The sequence below is a fragment of the Salmo trutta genome, chromosome 13 (assembly GCF_901001165.1).
Source record: "Salmo trutta chromosome 13, fSalTru1.1, whole genome shotgun sequence".
In the NCBI taxonomy this organism is placed as follows: Eukaryota; Metazoa; Chordata; class Actinopteri; order Salmoniformes; family Salmonidae; genus Salmo; species Salmo trutta.
Genome location: NC_042969.1, coordinates 53119257 through 53144760, shown reverse-complemented (window position 1 = coordinate 53144760; position 25504 = coordinate 53119257). Strand labels below are relative to the sequence as shown.

The following is a 25504-nucleotide window of genomic DNA, read 5'->3' as shown; positions in this document are numbered from 1 at the left end:
GGTTCGGCGAAGTGTGCTCGACCATTTGAAAAACTAGAAAAAAGCGACAATAGAACTGTTTCTCCATCTTGAGATGCCATAGCCAGTATACACTTACTCAAACTAGTCATTCATTTTGACATTTTTGCGAAGGAGATCTTAGTCGCACAATTTTACATCTAACTAAGATGTTTGGTGCAGTATTTCTCAAGTGAAAAAAATGTTCATGAAAACGAGTTGTCTATCGTTGAATAGCAACAAACACTTGATTGAAGAATCCCTACCGTTGACCAATCACTGAACTGTTTTGGATAGGAAGCATGTGGACGCTTCAGCAGGCAGGTAGCCATCGCCATACAGAACAAAGGCACTTTTGTGCCGAAAGGGGGTGGGTAGCTTTGTTTCCTCTCTGCTGCTAAACCCCCCATTTTCCCACTTTGAAGCAACGCCTTCATGTCTTCAAGCTTTTGATGTTTCAGTTGTGTTCCTACTACAGTAGCCTGTGTGTCTTCTTGTTTTGTCCTATATCCAAGGAGGGTGAGCGGAACAACAGGAGCTGAGAGCAGTGTACAAGTTTTCTCTGTTATTTATACAATAGTTTTGAAACTGGCCAAAGTGTAAGGGACATTTATGGAAACCAGAATGTAGGGGTAGATGGTGTAAATATGGGAGTATGGTTATGCAATGTGTGACCGTGTTTCCAAAAGCATTACATCTATTTGATTAGATTTAACAAATCCCATAGCCCTTTATTAATAACGGTCTGCCAAGATGATGACAAAGAGCAGATACTTCTGTGAAACGCTAAAATGAGATTAAATCAATTTGTGAAATGATTTACAGCTGTAAATGCATAGAAAGTGGATAGTTGTTGTGGATTGTTGTCATAATCTAATCAGGCACTAAGATGATTTTCTGTAGAGTTTAAGGATGCCTGAAAGATGAATGGATAGGTTGAGGGGGAGAAAGGGGGGGGGGAGACTGTGCAAAACAGAGATGGATGATAGTGGCTGTGCGATTTTAGTACAGATAGATTGATTACCTGAGTGTAGTACATTCTGACTTTCTTTTTCCGTTACCTGCCTGCAGAGGAAGGTGAGTACTTCCTGAAGGTGCTGATCCCCAGCTATGCGGCCGGCTCCATCATCGGCAAGGGAGGACAGACCATCGTCCAGCTGCAGAAAGAGACCGGCGCCACCATCAAACTGTCCAAATCCAAAGACTTCTACCCTGGTGAGTGCTCGTTGACCAGTGCTATATTTCAGTCAATGACGCTGTATTTTAGAGATCTTTCAATATAAATTAGCTTATTTTAGGAGTCTCCTATATGTATTTATTTTCTGACCTCTGCCCCTCAAAGAGGCTTCCCCTTTCCCAGATGTGTTGTGTCTGGAACCTGATTCCACTGGGTAACAGACATGGCCTCTGTCAGGGCTCAGGTTTCATGCAGCCGTGGATCACATAGGAACATGCGAGTGAACACAGAGTCAAATTCACCACAGATACAGGATTAAAGGGTTAGTTTAAGGTGAAATTGTATTTGCCTAAACTCTTAATTCCCTCATGACATGACGTTTTTGCACGGCTAGACACATGAGATGCGCCTCAGCTGTGTGCCCAGCCTGTCAGTGAAGCAGCTTTTGTGCTCGATGAGAATTTGCTCTGAACAACACAGGCAAGAAGGGATACATTGAAATTATGAGATGAACCTATCACTGTACATGTTATATCTCAATCGCACTCAACGGGATTCTTGTCTGGACATGTGAAATTGGAGAAGGTGCAATCAGTTTCAGATGTTGGGCTCCTTGTTAGAAGAGCATTGTAATTCCCTGTACATCCTTCTACTGCTAGCCCTGTCAACAGAACAGGCCATCTCTGTTGTATCTTCTCTCCCTGGGACTCAAGACCCCATACTCCAGCCAGCTAGAGCAGATGCAAGGTGCGAGAGCCCATCCACCCTCGACCCTCCCAAACATCCCAAACCCTCCTCCCTTATTGGAATTGGCAGTAACTAGTGATCTGATGTTGAGAACGGCCTTGTTGAGATAGAGAGTGAAAAGGACCACAGAAAGAGGGAGGAAAAGAGTGAAAGGGAAATAAAAGAAAGAAAATGAAAGAGATGGCTGTAAAGGCCCTTTTCTGTCGTCTTGGGGGAGTGTGGTGGGAAGGGGGGGGGTTATGGAGGTGGGGGGGTATAGAGGAACTGTGTAGGGGGAGGGGGGTGTCCTTCCTCTGCACTGAAGGAGGCATCTGTATGCAAATGAGCACCGGCGCTGCTCTTCCTGGCTGACAAATCAAAAGGTCCACCTGCTGCGATGGCCCGTCTGGGGTTCCACCAGGGGGGCACGGAGGGAGGCGCTGGGCAAGGTGGGTGGCGTGGGGAATGATGGGGAAAAAAGTAGAATCAAGCCAGAAAGAATGGCTGTGTAGTGCTTGAGACTCTGTCCCACAGCACAAGACGTGCTCCTTCAATTCATCCTGGGATAGTGCCTCACCAGCATTTCATTGCCAACCAATTAGTTGGCCACAGCAGTATTGGGCCAAGACAGGCAACATTCATTATTATAGGAGCCAAGATTTATTAGATACAGCCCCTTGCAAATATAGGCCCCTGCGACGTTTACTGGAAAGTAGCGACCATATTTTACTGCGACCTTGCGTCGGCAGAGAGGGGGCCCGCTGCTCTATTTTACAAGGGCTGAAAAAATGTAGTTTTTGAAAAAAAGATCTCTGTATGACAGCATCATTGCTCATACCTGCAGGTGTCTGGGCCTATCGGGAGATAAGGTAAAGGATGCTGCAGCCACTCATGTCATCCATTACTCTTTCTTTGGGGATCACAAGTGGAATAAAGATATTAAGACATTAGCTATCGCACCCAGAGTGCAATTGGAAATGATCAGGCTTTTCTTTCTCATGCTGTATGTGATATTGAAGTTTGAGAAATGCTAGAAACTGATTAAGAAAGTCAACGTCAACATTTGTAATTTCATGCCCTCAGATGGCAATTAGCCTCAAGGTGCTATATGCTCATTCACTTTCATATGTTAGCTACCGACTAAGGAATACAAGAAGATAGCTAGGTGTTTTCCAGTCCAATTATCATCCAGGTGATGAGCTTACTTGTTCTGGGTCACCTGTCCAGTTTTTGGAAGCTAATGTCTCCAGAGACTGTAAGTAGGTCAAGAGAACGGCGGTGGTGTCTTTTCCCTCCTTTAATATGAGGACCAGTTTTCTTCTAATTTGGGAGATACAAATGCTTATTTACACATGGTTCATAAAGACCACAGCCTTTACATGCCTTTGATTCATGAACCCACCTACAGGTTACCACCGACAAATTGTTTGCCCCTGTGACACCCCATCCCTTAGGATGCCCTCCCAGTATGACATCACCACAGGGACGGTTTAATGGGGTTCAAAGGTGATGGTGGAAGAATAAAGAACTCTCCTTTTAAGCGAGAGACAGTCCCCGCCATCTTGTCATTTGTTCCTAAACGTGGACTCCCTCCACGTTTAGTTTGTCCCGACCAACCCCTCACTGATCTTCCCCTGTCCCTCCGTATCGCTGGAGCGTGGCTCCATATTGAAGCTTTGTCTTAATCCTCTGCCATGATTGCAGTTTTCAGTATTTAATATCTAGCCAAACCCTCCAGCCCCCCCCCACCAAAGCATTATCAACATCACTGATTTCTCCCTTCCAAGCCGCTTAGGCTCTAAGCTTTTTGACTGAAAGATGAAAAGCCGTAATATTACATATCCAACTCGTCTGGCTGAAATGAGTTTCCTGTTTGTTTTCATTTACGGTCTATTTCCAAGACGAATCATTATTACCGTCTGTGGTTTAATTCAGTTATTCAGTTAATTCAGTATATCATCTAAATACAATGTGATGTTGATTCTGACTGAATTTCAGAAATATTGTGATGAATGTATAGTTTGATGTGCTGTGCTGCCTAAACAAGACCTTCACTATTAATATGAAGTTAGGTTGTCATGATCTAGACTGCCCTTTCCCTTTTCATTTCTGGTCAGCCATGTTCCAGGAAGTAGTTTTATTCCAGGAAGTGATGCTCTTCAGGGGAGTAGTTAGACATGGGATGGGGCATTTTAAGGCTAATGGTAGAAGGATACCACTATTTTGACTGTCTTTTGAAGTGATTCTCTGTGAACTCACACCTAGAGACAGGCCAGTTTGATTGGGTTGAGACAGCGGTGCCATGAACTGTTAATGATTTCTGTCATTGATTACCTTTAGAAAACATAGAAAATGTTCCCATATCCACCATTCCCAACATTATGCCATTGGCATACATGTAAAGCTCACAGGAGGTTGGTGGCACCTTAATTGGGGAGGACTTGTGGTAACGGCTGGAGCGGGATGGTGGAATGGTATCAAATACATCAAACATATGACTTGATGCCATTCCATTTGCTCCGTTCCAGCCATTATTATGAGCCGTTCTCCGCTCAGCAGCCTCCACAAATGCAGCAATTGTCATTTTAATACATTCCATCTCCATTTTAAAACAATATCATAAAACCCACAGCACATGGCTGATGCTAGGTCAATGCTATCTAGCTATACTCAGTGCCTGTGTGCATGTCAGCCTAGTATGTAGAGGGTCTTTGTTGAGCAGCAGTAGTGACAGCGTTGCCAGTAGTAGAGGATCACAGGCTGGTGACAGGGTGTCCCGCGTCACCATGGGGACAGAGAAGGTCCCCTTGATCCCACTGGCTTTGTTTTTGTTTTCCATCATGTGTGACGTCACTGTCAAGCCAACGAATGGCCGACTGCCTGAATAATTCCTCTGTGCCAGTCAGTGCCTGAGCGATCACTGCGTAGTCTACCATGCCACCATGGGGCTGTCACGTTACAGGCAGGCAGTACACAGGAGCACACAGGAGCACATAGGAGCACACAGGAGCACAGGGAGGATTAGAATGATGATGATTAAACTACTACTTATCAGCCTCATCATCCACATTATCTTCACCAGGTTATTGTTTTGATTTGAATGGTTTTCTGGGATTATCAAAATGGCCTTTATTGACTGTACGACAGCTATTTTTGGGATGTATTCAGTTTGCTGGACATTTTGTATGCTTCCTGGTCCACTCTATCACCCAGCTGACTTGTGTAACTAACCCAGAGACCGCACTCACCTCTGCTACAGCCTGCATCAGGCCACATCAATCACCCTGCCCAGCCAAGAAAGGCATGGCTAATCAATCTAAGAGCCACATCCAGAGTGGAGTGCAGGACATTGTAGCTACCTGCAGACATGCATTCACCCCAATCTCCCTTCTTCCCTCCTACCCTTTGCAGCTATCTAATTTTGCAGCTCTCTCTCGCGCTCTCTCTCTCTCTCGCGCTCTCTCTCTCATTAGCTACCTCTATCGCTTTCGTCTTCCAAGTCTCCTCACTGTTTTGATCTCTCATTCATCTTGTATCCTTTGTTCTCTCTCTCCCAGATCTCTTCAGTCTCTAGGGTGCTGGAGCTTTGCCGGCTCCATGTGCTCCAGCTTTTTAATCACATGCTTCCTGCATGGTGAAATATGATTGTCTTCAACCCCCTACCCTCTGACTATCAAACACCCCCCGACAACCCAATCACTGCATAACCTCCGTTGATCTAACAGGCCTAAGTCTGTGTTTACTTCTGGAAATGAGAACTGTGACTAAGTGTGCAGAGAAAGGCTAAGGGAAGAGAGGCAGTCATCTTTTTCCACCCGGTGAGTTTTATCACACGGTTACTCATATCCCCCCCCAGACTCCCCCTGCGCCACCACAGCCAGTCAGCCTGATAACTCACACCCTAGTTAGAGTAAAAATGGAGCAATGTTTTCGTAAAAGTGCTAGAAGTTGAAATTTTATGTCATGAAACAAGGTATTATTATTTTTTAAAGTCATGCAACAGGACTTGTTTAAAGCTCATTTTTCAAATATTCTCTCTGGGAAAAGAATGCAGGGGACAGTGAATCCAGTCATTATCTAATTTCTTTTAAGAATCTTTGAATAGGATCCTTTTCTGTGTCTAAATGGGGGATATCTGACCCTGTGAATCCCACTCCACAAGGCACCTGCCAATCACAACACCATCAGACCTGGCAACCAATCAGAATACACCTCTGTCGTTGTGGGCACTGCAGACAGACCAGAGCTGTCCTGGGATTGGCTGTAGCCGGGCTGGCTGGCAGAGAGGGACAGGGGCTTTTGTTACAGGCCGATTATGTACGAGGGGAGTCGAAAATAGCCCGCCTCAATCATTCCTTTGTGCTGGCATGACAAAGCTCTGCCCCAGCTGTGCTGTCTCCTCTCTGGGACTATGCCACAACTGCTACTGCCTGGCCTAAAGAGGCCCAGACCTACATAGGACTAATCTGCACTAGAGCCTGTTTGTTGGAGGGTGTTAATGTAGGTATATTCATGTCTATGGTTGAATGCACAAGTAAAGATATAGCTCAGGATTTTTTGAGTGAGTAGCTGTATGAATGGATGAGGTTTCTGAGAGAGAAGCTGCATGTATGGATGCGGTTTCTGAGAGAGAAGCTGCATGAATGGATGCGGTTTCTGAGAGAGAAGCTGTATGAGTGGATGAGGTTTCTGAGAGAGAAGCTGTATGAGTGGATGAGGTTTCTGAGAGAGAAGCTGTATGAGTGGATGAGGTTTCTGAGAGAGAAGCTGTATGAGTGGATGAGGTTTCTGAGAGAGAAGCTGTATGAGTGGATGAGGTTTCTGAGAGAGAAGCTGTATGAGTGGATGAGGTTTCTGAGAGAGAAGCTGTATGAGTGGATGAGGTTTCTGAGAGAGAAGCTGTATGAGTGGATGAGGTTTCTGAGAGAGAAGCTGTATGAGTGGATGAGGTTTCTGAGAGAGAAGCTGTGTGAGTGGATGAGGTTTCTGAGAGAGAAGCTGGATGAGTGGATGAGGTTTCTGAGAGAGAAGCTGTATGAGTGGATGAGGTTTCTGAGAGAGAAGCTGTAGGAGTGGATGAGGTTTCTGAGAGAGAAGCTGTATGAGTGGATGAGGTTTCTGAGAGAGAAGCTGTATGAGTGGATGAGGTTTCTGAGAGAGAAGCTGTATGAGTGGATGAGGTTTCTGAGAGAGAAGCTGTATGAGTGGATGAGGTTTCTGAGAGAGAAGCTGTGTGAGTGGATGAGGTTTCTGAGAGAGAAGCTGGATGAGTGGATGAGGTTTCTGAGAGAGAAGCTGTATGAGTGGATGAGATTTCTGAGAGAGAAGCTGTATGAGTGGATGAGGTTTCTGAGAGAAGCTGTAGGAGTGGATGAGGTTTCTGAGAGAGAAGCTGTATGAGTGGATGAAGTGAAAGTGGAAGGAGAGAGGTGTGAGTTAATTAGAGGTGGGAATGTGTATGTGACAGATTGGGGGAACAGAGAGAATGGGAGGGAGAAAGGGAATGAGAGAGTGAAAGAGAGAGGGATGAAGGAAAGCAATATCCAGTGGACTGAATATCCACTGGACTGAATATCCAGTGGTTTCAATGGTCAATGATGGCCCCAAACTGTCAGGGACAATAGAGAGTGGTGGGCCACTATTAATGACAATAGAGTCTTTGACATTGTGACCGCTCAGCCCCTCAAGGGTGGGGGAAGGGGGGAGCGGATTGGTCTCCCATCTGCCTCAAGAGGGTCATGTCACACTGTGTGTGGTGTGTGGTGTGTGTGGTGTGGTGTGTGATGTAGTGTGTGTGGTGTGTGGTGTGGTGTAGTGTGTGTGGTGTGTGGTGTGGTGTGTGATGTAGTGTGTGTGTTGTGTGGTGTGGTGTAGTGTGTGTGGTGTGGTGTGTGATGTAGTGTGTGTGGTGTGGTGTGGTGTGGTGTAGTGTAGTGTGTGTGGGGTGTGGTGTAGTGTAGTGTGTGGTGTGGTGTGGTGTAGTGTGGTGTGGTGTGTGTGGTGTGGTGTAGTGTGTGTGGGGTGTGGTGTAGTGTAGTGTGTGTGGTGTGGTGTAGTGTGTGTGGTGTAGTGTAGTGTGTGGTGTGGTGTAGTGTGTGGTGTGGTGTGGTGTAGTGTGTGTGGGGTGTGGTGTGGTGTGGTGTAGTGTGTGTGGTCTGGTGTAGTGTGTGTGGTGTGTGTGTAGTGTAGTGTGTGTGGTGTAGTGTAGTGTAGTGTGTGTGTGGTGTGGTGTAGTGTAGTGTGTGTGGTGTGGTGTAGTGTGTGTGGTGTGTGTGTGGTGTGTGTGGTGTAGTGTAGTGTGTGTGGTGTGGTGTAGTGTGTGGTGTAGTGTAGTGTATGTGGTGTGTGTGGTGTAGTGTGTGTGGTGTAGTGTGTGTGGTGTGGTGTGGTGTAGTGTAGTGTGTGTGGTGTGTGGTGTAGTGTAGTGTGTGTGGTGTGGTGTAGTGTAGTGTGTGTGTGGTGTGGTGTAGTGTGTGGTGTAGTGTGGTGTGTGTGGTGTAGTGTGTGTGGTGTGTGTGGTGTGTGGTGTGGTGTAGTGTGTGAGGTGTGGTGTAGTGTGTGGTGTGTGTGGTGTGGTGTAGTGTGTGTGGTGTGGTGTGGTGTGTGGTGTGGTGTGTGTGGTGTAGTGTAGTATGTGTGGTGTGGTGTGGTGTAGTGTGGTGTGGTGTGGTGTAGTGTAGTGTGTGGTGTGTGTGGAGTAGTGTAGTGTGTGTGGTGTGTGTGTGCTGTGGTGTAGTGTAGTGTAGTGTGTGTGGTGTAGTGTGGTGTGTGGTATAGTGTAGTGTGTGGTGTAGTGTGTGGTGTGTGGTGTGGTGTAGTGTAGTGTGGTGTGTGTGGTGTAGTGGTGTGGTGTGGTGTAGTGTGTGGTGTGGTGTGTGGTGTGGTGTAGTGTAGTTTGGTGTGTGTGGTGTAGTGGTGTGGTGTGGTGTGTGTGGTGTGGTGGTGTAGTGTAGTGTGGTGTGGTGGTGTAGTGTGGTGTAGTGTGGTGTGGTGTAGTGTAGTGTGTGGTGTAGTGTAGTGTGTGGTGTAGTGTGGTGTAGTGTGGTGTGGTGTGGTGTAGTGTAGTGTGTGTGGTATGTGGTGGTGTGGTGTAGTGTGGTGTGTGTGGTGTGGTGTGGTGCAATGTAGTGTGGTGTGGTGTGGTGTGTGTGCAGGCAGGACTTTAGAACTGGACTACAGTTGTATCAGTTTTTGGATGTAATGCATTTGTTTGGTTGCTAGCTTGAGCTCATGTTTGGTTGTGTCGTATAAGTTTGATAGCTACAGTAATTCTACCAGTGGAGGCTGGTGGGAGGAGCTATAGGAGCTATATGGAACCGTATCAAACAGATCAAACATATGGAAACCACATGTTTGACTCCGTTCCACTGATTCCATTCCAGTCATTACAATGAGCCTGGCCTGCTATTGCTCCTCCCACCAGCCTCCACTGAAATCTATTATCTACGGAGATACAAATCCAGGCTTTCTAACTCATTGTGCTATCCTAGCAGTTAATGAAATAATGTAACTCTCTCTCCATGTCTTGTCAATGCCATGAGTATGATTTGATATAATCACAATATATGTTGTTGTTGTGTACCACCCTGCTAAAGTCAGCAGAATATAGTTGATGAATAACAGACAACCGCCTGCCTATCTCTTCTCATCTTGTCATCAGCTGCATATTTTCTGTGAGCTTATCAGAAAAGTCAGTGGTCTTTATTTAGGTTTGCTTGGCTAAGCAACAAGGCTTGCCTCTTCAGACAAAAAGAGGGGGTAAAAATGTTACTGTGGAACACGCCATGAGTGACAGTGTAGGAGACAACAAACATTCTGGCTTCAACAACAGCGTCAAGTTAGGGAGAGGAGAGAGGACTTGACATGTTCTCTCCTGAAACATGTTATCACAAAGCTCAGCCCCACCCACTAAGATGTCTGAATCACCACCACAATTGACTTGCTTTGTGATCTGAATTGAGCGGATGGGATGATATTGGAAGAATTGTGATATATTAGAGAGCAGAGAGAGAGGGAGACAGAGAGCGACTGCCTGTGTTCGATCACAGGAGGTTGGTGGTGCCTTCATTTGGGAGGACGGGCTCGTGGTAATGGCTGGTGCGGAATTAGTGGAACGGTATCAAATACATCAAACATGGTTTCATGTGTTTGATGCCATTCCATTTGCTCCGTTCCAGCCATTATTATGAGCCGTCCTCCCCTCAGCAGCCTCCACTGGTGCGCATGCATGCTTGGGTGTGTATACGTGTGTACGGTGTTCTCGAGGTACAAAGCAGGAAAAAACACGACCCTCGTACTCCACCCCAACTCCCAAAACAAAGCGGGTTTTGTGGGACTGCACTGCACACCCGGTTGCCTTGGTGATCGGAATGAAAGTGACAGCTCCCCAAGCAACAGAGCCCTCTCCCCTCCCCCTCCTCGCCCTCTCCCTCCTCCCCCTCCTCTTCCCTCCCCACCCCAGCAGGTGTAGCAGGAAGAGGAAGATGTCTGTCACTTTTGGCCTTGTGTCTCTGCTAGAGGAGAGGAGAGTGAAGTGGGACCGCGGCTAGGCAGCTCATCTGCAGCTCTCCGTTCTTCGACTCACATCGAGGGCGTACAGATTCAGGGAACCAATGGGTAGCAGTCAGCGCTGCAGTCTTTTCTGTGCTCTCGGGAAAGGATGGGAAGTAAAAACACAACACCTTTTATTCAAGTACTTCCTTGAGAACAGAACTGGGTTGTTTAGATGCCTTTTTGGATTCGACAACATTGGGCCCCGAGCACAGTCTCCAGTGATTGCACACTCACAACAATGACACTTAGCGTTTATGGTTGCCATGGAGATATCCCTCGTTGCAGAATGAGGTTAGAAGCAAGGGTCTACATCTCCTAATGTCCTTGCTGTGGGTGGAGACTGTCTGAGGAAAAGAGTGTATACCGCAACTCTCAGGAGGAACAAGTAGAAGGTCATAAAGGAGCATGCTGCACTTTTACTGCCTGACAATGGAGACCTGCTTTGTGTGGAGGTTCCATTCCCTTTAAAATGGAAGGTGAGCGCTGACAAAGAGGTTCATTGAAAAAGAGAGCTGGCCCGGTAGAGGATTTTTCCCCCTTCTTTACAGACCTAATCTCTTACATGGGGACAAAGCTCCCCCCTGTGCCCCTTCCCACTTGCCCATACCCCCCATCTCCCCCCTAGAAAAAGACGAGGTTCCACAGCTGCCTCTAGCTCCGCCCCCTGTCCCTCCATTATCTCTAATCTCCAGTGAAAAGCTCCCCCTTCACACCCCGGGTCCGGGTCCGACCCGCCCCAACCCCCTATATCCTCACCCCCTCTCTGTGATTAATTTCCCCTCCGGTTGGTCGGTCCCCAAAGCCATTAGTTGTTGGAACGGCCCCTTCAACACACAATCTGCACTCTCGCTTTAATTGCGGCAGATCGGGGAGCGCTAATTAACTGTGACCCTACAGAGGGGTCTCGTTAGGGGGCAACGGGGCAGGGGAGCAGGCCTGTGGGTGTGTTGGCTGGGGTCAGTACAGTTGGTGTCCAGCCACGTCATGAGACAGCCGGAATCATTGTCACATGGCTGCTGGAGCCCTGAGAGTGCTTGTGATGAGAGCTTGATGGGTTTTATAACCCTTGACCTGCGTCTGATGATGGATGGCGGCTACATTCTGGGGTCTTGTTCTTCTCTTGCATGACACACTCTAGATGATAATTTTAGACCGTTTTTATCAACTCTAACCAGAAATACACTATATGATGATTTACGATGTTGGGGGATATATATGGAAACAATAAATAAACCTAATGTTTGCAGTGCATGAGTTGGTGAGTCTGTTTATGAAACACATCATTTTTTGGGAAGTTGAAATCATAGCCATCCAACGCCATATGGTTTTGATGAATGATAATGACATCATGGATGGATGAGGACGCTTTAATGTCAGTGAGTTTTTCATGTCACTCCTAGAGCAGCGGCCTCAGCTCCACTGCATTAGTAAAGACGGGTGAAACCTTGGTCCCGTTAGTCACTAAAGACATTGCTAATTGTTGTTTTGCTGATAGCTAATTGCTATTTTCTCACCCTGCTGTTGGAACCACACAAACACCCCCCAAAAAGACAGACGGAAAGGGGATACCGCTCCCATAAATCAGACAAAACGAGAGAGAGAGAGAGAGAGAGAGAAAGAGAGTAAAAGAGATCCGCAGAAAGAGGTAGAGTTGAAAGGAGAGAGAAGGGGAATGAACGAAGTAGGAATGGTGTCCTATGCATTTTGTTAATTGAGTCAGACGCCCTCCTCTGCATAATTATAGTCCTGACGATTATGTCTTTAGTCTAAACACAGAGAGACCTACGAGAGGCAGCTCAGGCCAAGGTCGCCCATGGGCCACACGTGCGATCCCAGCCTTCAGCCCCCCTACCCCTCCTCTTCCTGGCAGGTGCGAGAGGAGAGGAGAAGGCTGCTTTTCAGAGGCTCTTTCTGGAGCCGCGCGCTATAGCGCCTTACACCTCTACCCGGGATGTGAGGGGACAGGGGATCGTCTGTCCATCTGCCAACAGGCAAAGAGAGAGAAAGGGGGGAGAGAGGTAGGAAGGCAGCATTTTAACCCTGACAAACCCCCACAGTTCCTGGGAAAAGCCCCTACGACTCTCCTTGAACCATAAACTCAAGCCTTTGACGTTCTCATGCTGAACCACATTTGAAAGGAAACATGTCTGATCCACAGATCAACATACAGTATTCAGGAGTAGAATCTTTACTAGTGTTCTCTACTTGAGAATTCTTTCCATGGTTTCTAACACATGCAGTCCTATACCATGAAGTTGTTTAAGTATTTCACAACATATTGACTGACACGTAGCTGTCTATTTGACACTCCAGTGAGTGTGACAGTCTGTGTGTTTAGGAGAGAGCGAGAGTGCATTCAAATCAAGTCAAACTTTATTTGTCACATGCGCCGAATACAACAAGTGTAGACCTTACCGTGAAATGCTTACTTACAAGCCCTTAACCAACAGTGCAGTTCAAGAAGAGTTTAAGAAAGTATTTACCAAATAAACTAAAGTAAAAAAATATATATATATATATTTAAAAGTAACACAATGGCATAACAATAATGAGGCAATATAGAGGGGGTACCGGTACCGAGTCAGTGTGCTGGGGGACAGGTTAGTTGAGGTAATTTGTACATGTAGTTAGGGGTGAAGTGACTATGCAAAGGCATCAGTGTACAAAACAAATGGGGGGGGGGGTCAATGTAATAGTCCGGTAGCCATTTCATTAATTGTTCAGCAGTCTTATAGCTTGGGGGTAGAAGCTGTTAAGGAGCCTTTTGGTCCTATACTTGGCGCTCCGGTACTGCTTGCCATGCGGTAGCAGAGAAAACTGTCTATGACTTGGGTGACTGGAGTCTCTGATAATTTTATGGGCTTTCCTCTGACACCGCCTATTATATAGGTCCTGCATGGCAGGAAGCTTGGCCCCAGTGATGTACTGGGGGTACGCACTACCCCCTGTAGTGCCTTGCGGTCAGATGCCGAGCGGTTGCCATACCAGGCGGTAAGTCAACCAGTCAGGATGCTCTCAATGGTGCAGCTGTAGAACTTTTTGAGGATCTGGGGACCCATGCCAAATCTTTTCAGTCTCCTGAGGGGGAAAGGTTTTGTAGTGCCCTCTTCACGACTGTATTTGTGTGTTTGGACCATGATAGTTCGTTGGTGATGTGGACACCAAGGAACTTGAAACTCTCGACCCCGCTCCACTGTTGATGTTGATGGGGGCCTATTCGGCCCGCCTTTTCCTATAGTCCACTATCAGCTCCTTTGTCTTGCTCACATTGAGGGAGAGGTTGTTGTCCTGGCCAGTTCTCTGACCTCCTCCCTATAGGCTGTCTCATCGTTGTTGGTGATCAGGCCTATCACTGTTGTGTCGTCAGCAAACTTACAGTGGCTTGTAAAAGTATTCACCCCCTTGACATTTTTCCTATTTTGTTGCCTTACAACCTGGAATTAAAATAGATTTTTTGGGGGTTTATGTCATTTGATTTACACAACATGCCTACCACTTTGAAGATGCTGAAACTGAAAATTTGAGCGTGCATAACTATTCACCCACCCCAAAGTCAATACTGTGTAGAGCCACCTTTTGCAGCAATTACAACTGCAAGCCTCTTGGGGTATGTCTCCGTAAGCTTGGTACATTTAGCCACTAGGATATTTGCCCATTCTTCAAGGCAAAACTGTTCCAGCTCCTTCAAGTTGCATGGGTTCCGCTGTTGTACAGCAATCTTTAAATCATACCACAGATTCCCAATTGGATTGAGGTCTAGGCTTTGACGAGGCCATTCAAAGACATTTAAATGTTTTCCCTTAAACCACTCGAGTGTTGCTTTAGCAGTATGCTTAGCATCATTGTCCTGCTGGAAGGTGAACCTCCGTCCCAGTCTCAAATCTCTGGAAGACTGAAACAGGTTTCCGTCAAGAATTTCTCTGCCGTCCATCATTCCTTCAAATCTGACCCGTTTCCCAGTCCCTGCCAATGAAAAACATCTCACAACATGATGCTGCCACCACCATGCTTCACTGTGGGGATGTTGTTCTTGGGGTGATGAGAGGTGTTGGGTTTGCGCCAGACATAGCGTTTTCCTTGATGGCCAAAAAGCTCCATTTTAGTCTCATCTGACCAGAGTACCTTCTTCCATATGTTTGGGGCATCTCCCACATGCCTTTTGGCGAACACCAAATGTGTTTGCTTTAATTTTTTCTTTAAGTGGTCTCTTTGTTGCCTCTGTGATTAATTCCCTCCTTGCCTGGTCTGTGAGTTTTGGTGGGCGGCCCTCTCTTGGCAGATTTGTTGTTGTGCCAAATTCTTTCCATTTTTAATAATGGATTTAATGGTGCTTTGTGGGATGTTCAAAGTTTCTGATATTTTTTTATAACCCAACCCTGATCTGTACTTCTCCACAACTTTGTTCCTGACCTGTTTGGAGAGCTCTTTGGTCTCCCTGGTGCCGCTTGCTTGGTGGCCCCCTTGCTTAGTGGTGTTGCAGACTCTGGGGTCTTTCAGAACAGGTGTATATATACTGAGATCATGTGACAGATCATGTGACACTTAGATTGCACACAGGTCGACTTTATATAACTAATTATGTGACTTCTGAAGGTAATTGGTTGCATCAGATCTTATTTAGGGGCTTCATAGCAAAGAGGGTGAATACATATGCACGCACCACTTTTCCATTTTTATTTTGTAGAATTCTTTGAAACAAGACATTTTTTTTCATTTAATTTCACCAATTTGGTCTATTTTGTGTATGTCCATTACATGAAATTCAAATAAAAATCAATTTATATTACAGGTTGTAATGCAACAAAATAGGAAAAACGCCAAGGGGGATGAATACTTTTGCAAGGCACTGTAATGATAGTGTTGGAATCATGTTTGGCCACACAGTCGTGGGTGAACATGGAGTACAGGAGGGGACTAAGTACACACCCCTGTGAGGGGCCCCAGTGTTGAGGATCAGCGTGGCAGACGTGTTGTTGCCTACCCTTTCCACCTGGAGGCGGCCCGTCAGGAAGTCTAGGATCCAGTTGCAGAGGGAGGTGTTTAGTCCCAGGGTCCTTAGCTTAGTGATGAGCTTCATGGGCACTATGATGTTGAACGCTGAGCTGTAGTCAATGAACAGCATTCTCACATAGGTGTTTCTATTGTCCAGGTTGGAAAGGGCAGTGTGGAGTGAGATTGAGATTGCGTCATCTGTGGATCTGTTGGGGCAGTATGCGAATTTTGAGTGCGTCTAGGGTATCCGGGAGGATGCTGTAGATGTGAGCCATGATCAGCCTTTCAAAGCACTTCATGGCTACCGACATGAGTGCTACAGGGCGTTAATCATTTAGGCAGGTTATCTTCACTTCCTTGGGCACAGGGACTATTGTGGTCTGCTTGAAACATGTAGGTATTACAGACTCAGTCAGGGAGAGGTTGAAAATGTCAGTGAAGACACTTGCCAGTTGGTCCGCGCATGCTTTGAGTACATGTCCTGGTAATCTGGCTTTGCGGCTTTGTGAATGTTGACCTGTTTAAAGTCTTGCTCACATCGGCAACCGAGAGCATTATCACACAGTCATCCAGAACAGCTGGTGCTCTCATGCATGCTTCAGTGTTGCTTGCCTCGAAGTGAGCATGAAAGGCATTTAGCTCATCTGGTAGGCTTGCGTCACTGGGCAGCTCGCGTCTGGGTTTCCCTTTGTAGTCCGTAATAGTTTTCGATCCCTGCCACATCCGATGAGAGTCAGAGCCGGTGTAGTAGGATTCAGTCTTAATCCTGTATTGACGCTTTGCTTGTTTGATGGTTCGTCTGAGGGCATAGCGGGATTTCTTATAAGCATCCAGATTAGTGTCCCGCTCCTTGAAAGCGGCAGCGCTAGCCTTTAGCTCGATGCAGATGTTGCCTGTAATCCATGGCTTCTGGCTGGGATATGTACGTACGGTCACTGTGGGGACGATGCCGTCGATGCACTTATTGATGAAGCCGATGACTGAGGTGGTACACTCCACAATGCCATTGGATGAATCCCGGAACATATTCCAGTCTGTGCTAGCAAAACAGTCCTGTAGCGTAGCATCCGTGTCATCTGACCACTTCCGTATTGAGCGAGTCATTAGTACTTCCTGCTTTAGTTTTTGCTTGTAAGCAGGAATCAGGAGGATAGAATTATGGTCAGATTTTCCAAATGGAGTACGGGGAAAACTTTGAATGCATCGCTGTGTGTGGAATAAAGGTGGTCCAGAGTGTTTTTCCTCTGGTTGCACATGTGACATACTGGTACAAATTTGGTAAAACTGATTTAAGTTTGCCTGCATTAAAGTCCCCGGCCACTAGGAGCGCCGCTTCTGGATGAGCATTTTCTTGTTTGGTTATGGCCTTATAGAGTTGGTTGAGTGGAGTCTTAGTGCCAGCATTGGTCTTTGGTGGTAAATAGACGGCTTCGAATAATATAGACCAGAACTCTCTTGGTAGATAGTGTGGTCTACAGCTTATCATAAGGTACTCTACCTCAGGCGAGCAATACCTTGAAACTTATTTAATATTAGACAACACGCACCAGCTCTTATTGACAAAAAGACACACACCCCCACCCCTCGTCTTACCAGACGTAGCATCTCCGTTCCATCGGTGCATGGAAAATCGCACCAGCTCTATATTATCCGTGTCGTCGTTCAGCCACGACTCAGTGAAACATAAGATATTACAGTTCTTAATGTCCCGTTGGTAGGATAATCGTAAGTCATCAATTTTATTTTCCAATGATTGTATGTCAGCAAGTAGAACGGAAGGCAGTGGGAGTTTACTCGCTCGCCTACGGATTCTCAAAAGGCAGCCCAATCTGCGTCCTTTTTTCTCCATCTTTTCTTCACGCAAATGGCGGGGTACTGGGCCTGTTCCCGGGAGAGCAGTATATCCTTCTCGTCAGACTCGTTAAAGGAAAAAGCTTCTTCCAGTTCGTGTTGAGTAATTGCTGTTCTGATGTCCAGAAGTTATTTTCGGTCATAAGAGATGGTCGTAGCAACATTATGTACAAAATAAGTTAAAAAATAAGTTACAAACAACATGTAAAATGTCAACCATACTCTTCAGCGCCATCTTAATTCATATAGATAAGTTTTGTTTCATAGTGTTTACATAGTGTAGAATAAACACACTTGTGAAAAGAATGTGCCAACATCGGCAAGCTTGTGTTTTATGTGGTTTTTCCATTTGATTGTGCATTTCAGATAGCAGCCCATGTAGGGCTGAGTGCAGACTGCACAGCCTCTGTTATTTGGCTGAGGCCCGTTCACAGGCTCCATTGCCTCATTGCAGTTTGCAGCTGTATAAAATGAGGAACAGATTGTGTATGATGTAAAATGGCAAGCATCCCCGTCTCCATGGAAAAGGTTGAGTAAACGTTGTGCTGCAGATTAGTACAGTTTAGAAGGAACAACACCACTAACAACACGTGTCCATGGAAACAATGAAAATAGCTCTGTTTTCAATCTGTGGCTCCCACTGGACTCCATCATCATGGCTGGAGAAGGTGTGGTGGAGAAGAAGAACTGGAGAAGAAGTGCTAGAGAAGAAGATCTGGGGAAGAAGAGCAGGAGAAGAAGAGGTGGAGAAGAAGAGCTGGGGAAGAAGAGGTGGAGAAGGTGTGGTGGAGGAGAAGAGGTGGAGATGGTGTGGTGGGAAAGAGGAGCTGGAGAAGATCTGGAGAAGAAGAGCTGGAGAAGAAGAGCTGGAGAAGAAGGGCTGGAGAAGACGAGCTGGAGAAGAAGAGGTGGAAAAGGTGTGGTGGGGAAGAAGATCTGGAGAAGAAGAGATGGAAAAGAAGAGGTGGAGAAGAAGGCTGGAGAAGAAGAGCTGGAGAAGGTGTGGTGGAGAAGGTGTGGTGGAGAAGAAGAGCTGGAGAAGGTGTGGTGGAGAAGAAGAGGTGGAGGAGAAGAGCTGGAGAAGAGATGTTGTTGGCAGTCGGGGAGCGGCAGTGCAGTCTTGCCAGGGTGTGTGTTTCTGTGTGTGTGCGTGCATGTGTGGCGGTATGTGTGGCAGTGATGGGGTTACTTGTAGGGGGATGGGGGGAGGTGCTAGCAGGGCGATAAGGGGAGAGGAGCGGCGGCAGGATTAGAGCAGTCTATAAAGTTGTGAAAACGGTGGTAAAGTTGAGCAACCGTCCCAATAAACCCTGCAGCTCAGCAGAGGAGCCACACGACCGGGTGGAGGATAGAGGAAGGAGGAAGGAGGGTGGCATGGGAGGGTGAGTAACTGTGGGGAGGGAGGGAGGCAGCTGACATACAGGGGCAGGAGACAGTCAGAGGGACAACGGGTACAGAGATGGATTTGGGGGGGATTTTAGGGTTTAGAGATTGGGTGGGGGCAGGGTGGGGTGGTTGATGCCAGCTGACGCAGTCTGGCCATCCTCCAGACCAGACCAGACCAGGGGGATGTTTAGACAACTTTGACGGACACAGGGTGAGCAGGGACAGGTGTGCCGTAACCAGGCCTCCGCCTGGCAGTCGGGCGATACCCAACACCGTCAAAGGGGAGATGTTCTTAACGGGTGCTCAAAAGAGTTGAGGACAGGGAGCATTTGGGGTGGGAGGGTTAGAGGCTTAGGCCCCTTATCCACCGCCTTCAGCTGCCCCCACCTCATCCCCAGAGTGAAGGCTTCACCAGGCCCCCGTATTGCTCCACTGACAGGAGCCACCATGGTCTGGTTGACCCTGGAGCCCAGGTCCACTGCAGGGAAGGTCACAGCCAACCTTAATGCTACTTAAAACCCTGGGCCACTGCTGCCAGTCTAAACACAGCCCTCCATTCCTGTCCTCCTCAAACACACACACACACACACACACACACACACACACACACACACACACACACACACACACACACACACACACACACAATGTGTATTTGTAACTGTGTTTCTGTGTGTTTCCAATGTGCACGGTTTAGCTGGAGAGAGCATCTTTTCTAGCTATGTGTGTGTCAGTGTGTGTGTGGTGTGTGTGATTCCTTTCTTGCTCTGTGTCTCTGCAGGGTACTAGAGGGATAGTTAGGGTGGGAGTCAAATAGTCAATTCAACATAATAGAATCCAAGTAGAAAAGCAGGACAGACACTTTGTCATCTATCCTCCTGTTGTGGTTGTAAAGATTCTGAGGTAATCAGCACAGTGGTTTAGCTGACTCAGATGACATGGCAGTACAGCAGGGTCCCCGTACACCTCTCAAGTGTGATCTGTGGTAGAGGAGATTTGAGGGACACCTCTGTAACCTAGCTGTGGTGAGGGGTTGAGAAGAGGGAGGGCTGGGGGGGTGATGTTCAGTGAGGGAGGGCAGCATGCTGCCTGCTCCTTCAGCCAAGAGCCTCTCTTCTCCTCTCTCCCCCCTAACCTCATTCCTCCAAACCCCCCTCCCTCGCTTCCTCCCTCCCTCGCTCCTCCTCTCGCTCCTCTCCATCACCCACGAGCCAAGAGTAGCTGCTTCATTATTCATAGTGGGGGTTGTGTGTGTGTGTGTGTGTGTGTGTGTGTGTGTGTGTGTGTGTGTGTGTGTGTGTGTGTGTGTGTGTGTGTGAGAGAGAGATGGGGAGTGTGGGTGTATCATAGTTAGGCCGTCTGTGCAATACAGCCCGGCCCAGAGGTTGATGAGACAGGGTTTCAGACCGCTCCAGCGCCCCCTCCTCCCTCCATCCGAGCCCAATGTGGATGGCAATCAGTCACCGTTAGACTCATCTGGGCTGACCAGGAATTTACACGAGGTCCAGTTACCACACAAGCCCTGAGACGACAAATGAGCTGCTGAAATGTGTATTTGTAACTGTGTTTCTGTGTGTTTCCAATGTGCACGGTTTAGCTGGAGAGAGCATCTTTTCTAGCTATGTGTGTGTCAGTGTGTGTGTGGTGTGTGTGATTCCTTTCTTGCTCTGTGTCTCTGCAGGCTGGTATGTGTGTATTAAGCAGAGTGAATGTTTGGTGATTATGGCTGTATATATAGACCTCTGTGGGTATGCGTTTGGACGTGTGAGTTTTCTCCACATGGATAGGCTAGCAGCTTGTGTGTGCATGTGTGTGCGCTTGTCCTTGTGTCTTTGTGTATTGTGGGTCAGATGTTTTAGGATGTTAGTAGTATCAGTCACTTGAAATCATCTCCATAGTAAACACGTTGCTCCTCGCTAACGCAGCCTGGTACACAGCCAAACAAGGCTGGTTTGACACATCTCCCTACTCTGGCTCTGTGGCCATGCTAACATGCAGTTAGACCCATGTGAAATTGAAATGGAAGAAAGTGTGACAATTGTCCATAGAAATAACAACTTCCAAGAGTCCTTACAGCAACCTGGCAAAATTGATTTTTCTCTGGGTAACACCCCTCATTTCCCACCACCCCCCCCTCTCTCTCCCTCCCTCAATCTTCTCTCTCTCTTTAGTTCTCTTTCATTCTCTCTTCTCTCTCTCCCCCCTCTCTTCTGTGTACTCTTTGCTAGCTGGAAGGTCTCAGAGGGGTGTGATAGAGGGCCTTGGGAGGTTGAAGGAGAGAGTGTGAGAGGAGATGAAGGGCAGACCAGCGGAGAGAGCAGACACGGCATCTTTCAGCTGTTTGCACGGCATGGGCCCCGTAACCATGACAACGCCATTCTTGCTGGCTGAAGTCGAACTGAGGGAAAGGGGGGGTGGCTGGGTGGACAGGGGGGAGAAAGCCCTGGACCCACTCAAAAGAGTGACATCACTATAGAGGAATTCACCGTTTCTTCCAAGTCCTTTTGTTATTCTTTTGAGACTTTCTTATACTTCTTCTGGTGCACTCAATTGTTGCAAAGCTGAGGAGAAGGAGGCTGTCAATCATGTTTGCTGATTTGCTGTTACAGGTACTTATTCCTCTAGTATGCTGCAGGCCCGTTGTCCACACCAACACTCAGTTTTCATATGGTTTCCTAAATGCGTTCCTTGGCTGTACTCTGGCCCAACCTGGCCCTCAGACTCAGTGGTTGCAGACTGCTGCAGATCGTGTTCTCTCTCTCTCTCTCTCTCTCTCTCTCTCTCATCCACAGGCACCATGGAACATGACTGACATGAGCACAGTCAAAAGACATGAAGTGATTTTTGACGGAAACCATTTGCCAAGTTTCCTGGACCCCCCACCGCCTCCTCCCTTACTGTTCATGATTGCATAAGCACATGCAACATCCACATCCAGTGCAGTCGCCTCACATGCAACCTCTCCTTTTTAAATAATAACACATTACATCACCCAACAGGCAACAGCTGCCCTGCAATATTTTCGGGGGACCTGCCGGTTGCCTGGGTGACTATGAGTAGGGCTCCGGCTCCCAGCCTATAGACAATGAGCCCCCGACTCTCAGGGGCCCCATCTGTTTCAAAAGTGCAATCAAGTGAGCCGCGATGGGCGGACAGGAAAATACTAGTCACGGAGGAAGGCTGAAGCCTGCTTTTATATTCTCCCCCCTCTCTCAGTCGTCCTCGTTGACTCTCTCTCACACAATCTCTTTCTTTCTCTGTCTCTCTCTCTGATGGTCATAAAGCCAGGAAACATCTGTAACCCCTTCCACGGGTTAGAGTTCATGTTCCAAAACGTAGTCAGAACAGACAGACAGGCAGGCAGGCAGGCAGGCAGGCACCAGCAGGCAGGCAGGCAGGCAGACAGGCAGACAGGCAGACAGGCAGGCAGGCACCAGCAGGCAGACAGGCAGACAGGCAGGCAGGCAGGCAGGCAGGCAGACAGACAGGCAGGCAGGCACCAGCAGGCAGAGTCTTCTGCTACAGTGTCCCCCTGTCTGCTGAGACAGATAGCTCTGCGTCCTTTGTCCCTGGAGCTGGGCCAGGTCGTTAAGCCATTAAAACCAATTTAATTGGTTATTGGGGCGGCCATGGTCATTTCTATGGGTTCAGTGTCCTGTCAATCAATAAATCAATCAATCTCTTTCTGCTAGGCTGGTATTAGCTTGTGGTCAGCACTTTCTAAATGACAGTGAGTTCTTCCCTTGGAGACATGGGTTTTTTTATCTATTCAACTGTTGTGGTGTGACTCAGAGTTAACCTGTAATCTGTAAATAGTTTAACACCATAATATGACCATAAGGATACTTGAGAGTATGCATTCTGTTTACCTATGAGAACAACACACCTTGAGTGTCTGAGAGAGCTTTTTTTTTCATCAGCATTAGTTTTTGTTCTTAGGCTGCATTTACACAGGCAGGGGAATTCTGATCTTTTGCTAATTATTGGCAAAGGAGCTGATCTGATTAGTGGAAAATATCAGAATTGGGCTACCTGTGTAAACACAGCCTATGTGACATGGCTGAGTGATTCTACCTAATCACATTTCCTATTTGGTGATTTTTAACCCATTGAAACAAAATGGATGAAAGTCTCACCCATAATAGGCAGATAATCCTGCTATTAGATCCAAGGTACACAGTTTACCGGGTTTAGCCAGGGCCTAAGGAGCTCCCTTTAATGAGCTTACATTAAACCTACCCATATCTCACTGTTTAAGATTGGTATTTATCAGGCTTTTCCTCTCTAAGGTTATCCCAGTGTGGATCCAACCATAATAGAATCCTGGATTGTTTTCAAGAAGTCTCCGAATTGGAAGAAGGAATTAAACTGGGATGATTTCAGTGAAAGCGGTAGAATTAAATACATCTTCAAGTACTTCCTGGTGATCCAGAGATGGGCTCTGTCATTGGACGTCCACCAGAACAAGCTGGGAGAAGTGTGTATGTAAGAGCTGTGGAGGAGGACATGGAGGCGGAGGGTTGCCCCCGCTGCTGCTATTGCATGTAAGGCTTGTCATGCTCTCAGGAGCAGGGGAGCAGGGGAGGCCAGGGCACACATCATCTCTCAGCAGCTTCCCTCTGCTCCCCTCTCTGCCCATTCGTGCAGGGAATGAATGAGTCACACAATTAATGATTCCATAAAAACAACTGCTCTTGAAATGGCCCATCGCTCTCAGCATGGCAGTTGTTGCTGAGCTGAATTCTCCCAGCCAGGCCATCCATCTACTACACGAAGGGCTTCTCAATGACTTGTCAGGCCAAAGGCTCCAAAACGTGGTTCATCGGGCCACATTTGAAGAAGATATTTTACCCCGTTCCCTATAATGCCTATGAACAGTTCAGTTGTATTCCTATTTTCATTCATTTCAGGTTCAGATTATTGTAGAAGGAAATCCTGGCCACACAGTAAATAAGAAAATACAACTTACTTTTAAGTGGTCTTTTGTGCTTTTGATTGGGAGTAAACAAGGGGTTTCCCTACCATAGTAACTGTAACTATAGCAGTAACCAGGTAGAGGTTAGTCAAACCAACACGAGTAGTAGGGATGGGACTGCTAACAGCATGCTCAGTGAGCACTGTGGGAAATGTCAACATAGCAGAGAAAGGCTTTGTCAAACTGTGACACTTCTCGGGCAGGGTTACCCCATGTTACCTCACCCCCTCCTACCCCCCCACACACCTTTAGCTACATTACTATAGTCATCACTTTCCTAGGCCTTCATGTAACTAGTAGGGTACAACTTTGCTGCTGAATATCAAACCTCAGACAGACAGTCTATCTATAGAAATGACCTATACAATTGAAAATACAGGAAAAGTGTTGCAAAAAAGGGTACAATTTCATAGGACGGCCTTTGCTGCTGCGTAACCAGTCTGCCCTCCCCACCCCCCTTACCCACATCCCCATGCCAAGACAATGGCCATCTCTGCCCTAATAATACACTGGCTGATTGGTCGGGCCTAGATTACCCCTGGGATACCAGTTGTCAGAAACTCACAGAGGCTCTTTACCCCAACCCATAGTCTGAAATTCCTAAATGTCCCTGTATTAATAGCTCGCCACAACTGGTAGTGCGCAGGGCCAAACTAAACCCCATTGGCCCAAGAAAACAATGAAGGGAAAGCGTGAAGCAGGAAGCTGCGACTGGTCGGAGGCGATAAGGACAGATTTCAGTCCGGCCCTAACAGAACAGAGAGGGAGGGAGAAAAAGAGGGAGGAAGGGAGGGAGAGAGAGGGAGACGGCTTGGTTTGGGACTGGCCTGGTTTCTGCCACATTATGAGGGCTTTTAGGCGGGTTGTTTTCCTTTCATGGTCTAAACACACTCATCTTCTGAGAGAACGGTGATGATATATTTACACAGAGAGAAGTTGTGTTTGTCTTGGATGCGTGGCACCAATGTACCTGATAACAACAGTAGAGGAACATAATTAACCAAGGTCTGTACCCAGACTGATAGAATCTGGACCTAAAAATGAAGTGCTTACTGTATAGTGCTTGTAATGCAGAGGTCGACATTGTAAATGAACCCTTTTATTGTCCAATTCCCCTCCTGAGGGAGACTCCAATGTCAGACCAGTCAATGACTCATGTTACTATCGAATTAGTTCCAATATGGAGTCTTTCAGTAGACTCCCTGTCCAACACTAGTCATTATGTACTGTGGCCACGCTCCGAATAACAAGACACTCCATAGCCGTGTGGCTGTTGTTTCAGCTGCTTTCACAACTTCATCCTGTCTTGGGATCACAGTACAGTGTAACACTGAACAGATGAGGCCATGTGGACGTTTTAAACATTTGTATCACTGCTAATCATGGTTCTAGACATGCAATAGTGAAGCCAAATGGTTGATGATGAATGTAGCAGACGGATTCCTAGTATATATATATATATACTGCTCAAAAGAATAAAGGGAACACTTAAACAACACATCCTAGATCTGAATGAAAGAAATAATCTTATTAAATACTTTCTTCTTTACATAGTTGAATGTGCTGACAACAAAATCACACAAAAATGATCAATGGAAATCCAATTTATCAACCCATGGAGGTCTGAATTTGGAGTCACACTCAAAATTAAAGTGGAAAACCACACTACAGGCTGATCCAACTTTGATGTAATGTCCTTAAAACAAGTCAAAATGAGGCTCAGTAGTGTGTGTGGCCTCCACGTGCCTGTATGACCTCCCTACAATGCCTGGGCATGCTCCTGATGAGGTGGCGGATGGTCTCCTGAGGGATCTCCTCCCAGACCTGGACTAAAGCATCCGCCAACT

At 47.0% G+C, this 25504-nt stretch overlaps 1 protein-coding gene across 2 annotated transcripts in view; it reads left to right on the top strand.

Moving 5' to 3' along the window:
- The window catches only part of nova2 (NOVA alternative splicing regulator 2), a 57632-nt gene that overhangs the window by 10819 nt on the left and 21309 nt on the right, over positions 1 to 25504 (top strand). For both annotated transcript variants that reach the window (XM_029772503.1, XM_029772504.1), the window contains one exon: positions 1069 to 1212. In XM_029772503.1, coding sequence (XP_029628363.1) covers positions 1069 to 1212 — 144 coding nt within the window. The remainder of the gene's footprint in view (positions 1 to 1068; positions 1213 to 25504) is intronic.